Source organism: Mandrillus leucophaeus, unplaced genomic scaffold (genome assembly GCF_000951045.1).
Source record: "Mandrillus leucophaeus isolate KB7577 unplaced genomic scaffold, Mleu.le_1.0 Scaffold651, whole genome shotgun sequence".
Classification (NCBI taxonomy): domain Eukaryota; kingdom Metazoa; phylum Chordata; class Mammalia; order Primates; family Cercopithecidae; genus Mandrillus; species Mandrillus leucophaeus.
This window is the reverse complement of record NW_012107042.1, coordinates 267,743-274,480: the sequence shown is the minus strand read 5'-3', so window position 1 is coordinate 274,480 and position 6,738 is coordinate 267,743. Positions and strand designations below refer to the sequence as shown.

General features: G+C 59.7%; 1 protein-coding gene across 5 annotated transcripts in view; it reads left to right on the top strand.

Annotated features, from left to right (window-relative positions):
* The first annotated feature begins 298 nt into the window (after positions 1-298).
* Positions 299-6,738, top strand: part of MAP2K3 (mitogen-activated protein kinase kinase 3) — a 42,238-nt gene continuing 35,798 nt past the window's right edge. For 2 of the 5 annotated variants that reach the window (XM_012001171.1, XM_012001169.1), the window contains exon 1: positions 3,625-3,674. Coding sequence is in view for 1 of the 5 variants with exons in the window: in XM_012001167.1 (XP_011856557.1) it covers positions 506-554 (49 nt within the window). In the remaining 4 variants the exon portion in view is untranslated. Of the gene's footprint in view, positions 555-3,624; positions 3,675-6,738 lie in introns of those variants that run through there. The other 3 variants (XM_012001172.1, XM_012001170.1, XM_012001167.1) reach the window with 3 other exon arrangements.

Here is a 6,738-nt window from a genome sequence, read left to right as displayed (position 1 = left end):
CGGAGCCTGGCGCTTGCAAGGAGCAGCGGGCTCAGTGGGTCCCGGGAGTGGGTGGGGCTTGCGTGTTGACGGGCAGCGCGAGGGGCGCGGCTTTAGTCCAGTGGGCGGAGCCTGACCGGACTTGGGTTTTTCAGGCGGCTGGCGGACTTGACAGAGAGCGGGAGGGGCCCGGATCCTGGGCCCACGGAGGGTGGGGCGTGTAATTGACAGGCAGGGACAGACCGGCGTCTGATAGGCAGGGGACGGGCCTTGGAAACGAAAGGGCCAATCGGGCACGCAGGGGCGGGGCCTGAGTCAGCGCCGTTCGGCCGGGGTCCCCCCGGCGCTGCCCAGTCTGGCTCTGGCGCCGCCCGTCGCGGACTCGTCCTTGCAGTAGTCGCCGCCGCCGCCTCTGCTCCTCCGCCTGGCCCGGGCCGTCTGCCCGCAGCCATGAGCGTGCTCGGCCCCGGTGGAGCCCGCAGTCCTCTAGATTAGTCCCCACCGCCGTCCAGGACCCGCTTGCAGCATGGAGTCGCCCGCCTCAAGCCAGCCCGCCAGCATGCCCCAGTCCAAAGGTAGGCGCTCCCGGCCGGAACCTCGGCCTGACCCCGCGCCCAATCTGGGGCCAGGCTGCAAACCCCGACCGAATTTCTTTGGTCCCACCCCATCCTGTTCTCGACCTGGCAGCGGCGTCCGGTCCCGGAACCCCTTCCTGTTCGGGGCCCCGGGACCGGCCGCAGCCTGGGTCCTCACCTGGACCCCCAGGTTAGGCCTTGGGACTGCATTCAGGCCCGAGATCACCCAGGCTGGACCCAGACTAGGACTTTGTTCTGCTCACCCCATCCAAGTCAGGAGCCTCACTCTGACCTCATTTGGGCCTTATGGCTGTAGCCTGGACAGGAACTCTCTCAGTCTTCTCCCTCAGAGGGACCCAGGTGAGATTCACACTGGCCTCCATCTGCGTCCTTCGGCAGCACCCACTCCCGTTTCCAACTTGGGGTCCCAGGGCTGTATCCAGGCTGGAATTTAACTTAAGTCTCCATCTGGGCCCCAGAGTGCTCCTGTTGTTTCGCACCTCACTGTACCCGCTATGCGGGTGCTCTGGCTACACCCCAGCTCGGAACTCCCCGTCCTTCTCTCCTCCAGCTCTTCTTATTCTTATAGGCCCTATGTTGCCCCTTCCCTGGCTGGCCTGCACCCTGTCCTGCAGCCCTGTGCTCCCAGGAACCTCCCTTGTCCTCCCACCCCTCCCTAAGGTACAGCCCCCTCTCTACTGGCTTCTCTCTGTCTTGAGTTGCAAGCTTCTCCCTGCACTTGAGGTTCTCACCCCATCTTATTCCTCTCCTGGCTGCCTGAGATCTGGGCCAACCGCCAGGCCAGGGTGCTGGCTGTGCAAGGGATTTGCTCTTCTCCAAGTAGCTGGCCTTCCTGGAAATTTTTGTGAGGTGGCAGCAGCAGGATTTGTCATGCGGAGGGGGAAGGATGAGACTCGGAGGGCAAAAGGGGAATTTTTTTTTCAGGAAGAGGAAAGGATGTTTTTGGTGCGTCGGAGTTTCAGTAGGCTGGGTTGTGTGAGAGATTTCCAAACCGGACATAGCCGTAATGAATGGGCTGCCCCCTGGCTCTCTGAACCTGCAGCTGCTTCACCCCAGCAAGCTCCCTGGTGTCTCTGGGCCTCAGTTTCCTTTTCTGTAAATTGGAAGTAATCACACCTGCTTCTGTGGACGCGGGAGTGTGGCGTGGGGTGGTGAATATGAAAGAGCTCTGAGGTGTTCACTCAGCATAGCGCCTGGCAGAGAGCCGGTGCTCACCAGGGGACACTGGCTGCACACATCTCGCTATTGTTTCCATTCTTCTTGCTGGAAAGGCCTCCACTGCTGGAACTGCAGCCGCAGAGTGAGCAGGAGGAAGCATCTAGCAGCGGGCACCTAGTGGGCCCCTCATCGGGGATCAGCCGCTCTTCTGCTCTGGAGGGCGCAGGCCAGTGGGAGCCCTGTGGGGGCTTGGGGAGGGCACGGGCTCTTCCTGGCCCCTGCTGCTGGCTGCTGTGGTGGCTGGAGCCGGGTGGGCAGGATAATTATGCCTTACATAAGTGGGAGGCCGGATCCCTGACCATTGCCCAACCACTGTGAGTAACTCAGGAGGCACTTGAGGGGGGAGGTGTCTGGGGAGGGACTTGCACTGCCCAGACCTCGTGGAGCTTGGGAACCAGGAAATCAGACACTTCTCCACTCTGGAGAGCCTGGGGAAGGGTAGGAAGCCTTGTTTGTTTTGGAGGCTTTTTAGCTCTCCAGGCAGAGAATGCCTCATCAAAATAAAAGTTCCAGTTGCAGAGTTGTGAAGGGAGAGGGGTCATAGATGTGGTGAGAACGCTGTGAGAGGGCCAAGATGAACTTCTAGATAGGGACCCAGGTCGCAGATGAAATTGAGGGAGCTGGATGGAGGGTCAGGGACCTCCCTCAGGCCCAGGGACCCTGTAGTCTCTTTGGGATCTGGGGAAGGATGTGGTGACAGAGCCGCAATGCCCTTCACCAAAAACCCTATGAAGCTTCTTCTTTTTTTCCATGTGCCATGCATTTTCTCATTTATTCCTCATAGCCCCATTTACAGATAAGGAAACTGAGGCGTTAAGTGCCTTGCCTGAGGCCACACAGCTGTGACAGGCGGAGCTAGGGTTCCCCCTAGGACTGCGTCCCCACAGTGGCCTTCCCCGTGCTCCCTTATGTGCCCCTCCCATGCTGGATGCCTGAGCTGAGCTGGTGGGGTGCCCTCACCCCTGGCCTTGCTCAGAGCATGTGCAGTGAGCCTGTCCTCATGGCCATGTCAGACCCAGAGGACAGACTGAGGCAGAGGTGCTGCTGCTCTTGTGCACAGTGCTTTACACTGGGCCTGTTGCATACCCGCTGCAAAATCCCACTCATTTGACAGATGCAGAACTGAGCTTGGATGGAGTAGCCGGACTGCTCCCACAGGTGGAGATCCTCACCCCGTGCCTGCCCCATCCTGGGCACTGGGCCTCCCAGCACTGAGCCCTTCTCCACCTTCTCAAAGGAATTTGAACAAAGCAGGGAGTGGCTGGCGCTTGACCTTACTGGAGCTTTACCTTTGAGCTTCCTGCCTTGCAGCAGGTACCCTGCCCTATCCTTCCTGCCATGGGCCTGGGGAGTTTTCCGTGAGCGTGTGAGGCCCTCAGGCCCACAGCTCTGCTGGTTTTCCCCTGGCCTTCTTGCCCACATGGCCGTCTCTGGCTGGCATCAGAGGCCAAGTGGCCGGCGCTGGGGCCAGTGGGTGGGGGCATGTGTGCAAGCCACATTTGTCCTTGGAGGGTACCATGTGTGTCCTGTTGTCATTCAGAACGTGGGTTCTGCCCCTTCTGCCCTAAGAGTGCCACCTGTGGGGGCACTTCATGGCTCATCTTCACACAGCTTGGACTGTGGCTGTAGGAATCCTGACTGCCCAATGGGGTCACTGAGGTTTCATGGAGCACTGTTGTATCCTAGCCCTGCCTATTGTGGCCATCCCCCATCCCCCGGCTGTCGGAAAGACTGGAGGTGGCACCTCGGGGACTTCCCCCACCCCTCTTGTGACGCACAGGAAACTCTCTGTCAGCCAACCCATGGCCCAGGGCCCAAAGGGAGCAAAGTTCTCAGTTGGCCTGTGTGAGGAGAAGGCCGGGGCAGCGGAGGCTTCCGGCGGTGAGTCAGCGGGCACTGAGTGCTGACTCACCCGCTGGGCATGCCAGCCGGCTGCCTACAGCTTAAAGGGGCGATGCCTGCTGGCCTGGTGGGTGGGGAGGGGGTTACGTGTCCTGCAGGTGGCACCTAGCCCTGAGCTGGAGCACTGGAGGTGGCCCCTTCCTGCGCCTCGGACTAGGCTAGGAACCCCTGGGCAGGCCCTCTGTGCCCCACCCAGGAACTTCCTCTATTAGGCAAGGGGCTCTGCTTCCTCTTGCTCACAGAGCAGGAGCAGGTGGCAGTGACTGTTTACTACCCTTGGTCCAGGGGACACCTCAGGTTCAGCTGTGCATCTGGGACTCAGGGAGGGCGAGGAGCAGAGGTTGTGCAGGGTCGGCTGGGGTGGGACCCGACCTGAGCTCCTGGAAGATGGTGATGTGGAGAGGCTAAGACCTCAGTTTCCAGAGCCTGACTGCCTGGGTTCATACCCCAGCTCTGTCCCTTTTGTGATGTGACGTAGCACAAGTTGCATCTGGTCCACTCTCTGCACTCTGTAACAAAGATTTCTGTCCCCTGGGCATGGCCCAGCTCTCAGAGGAGAAGCCTCCATTTCGTCATCCGCAGATTGGGAATGGGGACCCTTCCTGTCTGGATGTAGACAGTTCCATTCCACACTTGCTAAGTGTCAGGCACGAGTCATAGTGAGACTGCCCTCTGCCCACAGAGAACCCAGCCGAGGCACGCCTCTGCCAGGCAGGAAGCCTGGGGGCCTGGGCTCTGCTGGGAGGGGCCTGGGTTCGAATCCTGGCTCCACTACTTCCTTACCTGGGCAAGTCTTGTGCCCTCTCTAGCCCGCAGTCTCCTCTTCTGTAAAGTGGGAGTAAACACCCTTCCTTGCAGGGTAGTGGTCGAGATTGAAGATAGCATTTGGCAAGTGAATGGCATCTGTTATTATTTTATTATTGTTACTTTTGTGAGTGTAGTTCGTTGGTAGGTGGATAAACAGTAACAGGGCTTCGTGACGATGGGCTCGTAGGCGCTGTGACGCGAGGCCTCTTGGCAGCAGGGTCATTTCATGCAGGCCAGAGTTTACCAGGCTTTAGGGCCTCTTAACCCACTGGTCCCCAAGGTGGGGCTGGGGACTGCCACTGGCCTCCTGGGCCTTCCTGGGGAGGGCAAGTGGGGAACAGAGAGCTGCCCTGCCCCTGGCTTTGGCATGCAGCATGAACAGGATGGATGCAGGGAAGGTGGGGTGGGGCCTGGAATCAGGACGCAGGCCCCTGGGCCAGCCTGGGAAGCAGGAGGGCCTGGGATTGTGGTTCTGGGGGCTCGGTCCTGAGTCAGGGGTGTTGGTGGCTGGTGGGCCAAGCTGAAGGGAGCAACTGGGCGCAGGGTCATGATGCCGACGTCTTAGGAGGGGTCCCAGAGGAGGGCTGCTGGGCAGCAGCGTGGAGGACACTGCATCGTGGCAAGGCCCCACGACTGATGTCCACATGCCGCCCATGCCTGCCCTTGGCCGTGCCTCCTGGCGCTGCCCACCTCCGTCAGGCCTGTCTGCCCAGTGGCTTCTGCAGATGCCTCCCCAAAGCAGTGGCCCTGGAAACCTCAAACAGCCTCATGTCAAGGGCATGAAGGCCATACAGGGCCGAGGGAGGGAGAAGCAGCTTGCTGGGCCCCTTGCAGCTTCCACATACCAAACCTGACTGCAGCAGCTCCAGAGAGGGCCCCAGGCGTTCTTCCCCTGACCCCAGTCCTGGGCGCATGTCCCTGTCACCTCCCTGCCCTGCATTCCAGGGCCACCTTCCCTGGTTTCTCTGGGGAGGCCATGTCCCGCTGACCGTCTCCCAGCTGGTCCCCTGCCCAGGGTGGCCAGCACCACCTCCTGCCATGCGACCCATGGCCGGGATTGCACCTGGCTCTGCTGACGCCTCCTGGTGGCGGTATGGAGTGCCCTGACTGTCCTCGCCTGCATCACTATGCTGATGCCCCCAGGGGCTTCCAAGGCCTGTCCGAAGGTTTGCATGTGCCAGTGTGTGCGGTGATGCGATGACAGGCCGGGGCCTGCCTCACTGGGGCAGGGCTGCGAAGGGCTGTGGATGCCAGCGGTGCATTCAGACCTAATCAGGAGGTGTGTGGTGGGTGGGGAGCACTGCTGCCTGGGAGGGTTGCTTTGGTGGTGTCAATTGGCAACTGAGGCACACATGGGAGGCTTGCCCAGGACGGCTCTGGGTATGGGGATGGAGACAGCTTCCATCCTCTTGCCATTCTGCTCTCACCTGGCTTAGCCTTCTGGTCAACCCCATAGCCTCCTGCCATTGGCATGGCACACTGCATCCCGGATGGCTGGGGCAGTCCCCAGGGTGGTGTGGGCAGACACTCATTGGGCAAGTCTGCAGGGACTTCCAGGTGGCAGGGCTGGTTCTAGGCCAGCTCTGCCCTGACCCCTGTTGTGACCTTCCCCAGCCTTAGTGTCTGCTGAAGACAGGAGTGAATCACACCTACCTCTCAGGGCTGCTGTCGAGGGTGAGTGAGACCTGGCAAGTCCCGGGAGGCCCTAGGTGCTAGTCAGCGCTGAATTTGAAGCTGATGTCTGTGCTAGCATTTCCATCACCAAGATCCCCGTTTTTGATATCTCTCATCATCAACCCCATGCTTTGTAAGATTTTGATAGAAATGATAAATCCCAGCCTTTGGGAGGCCAAGGCAGGAGGATCATTTGAGGGCAGGAGTTCACAACCAGCCTGGGCAACACAGGGAGAGCTCATCTCTACAAAAAACATAAAAAATTGGTTGGGCATGGTGGCACACGTCTGTAGTCCCAGCTACTCAGGAGGCAGAGGTGGGAGGATCGTTTGTGCCTGGGAGGTTAAGGCTGCAGTGAGCGCCACTGCACTCCAGCCTGGGTGACAGAGTGAGACCCGGTCTCTTTAAAAAAAAAAAAAAAAAAAATAGGCCGGGCGCGGTGGCTCAAGCCTGTAATCCCAGCACTTTGGGAGGCTGAGATGGGCGGATCACGAGGTCAGGAGATAAAGACCATCCTGGCTAACATGGTGAAACCCCATCTCTACTAAAAAATACAAAATAT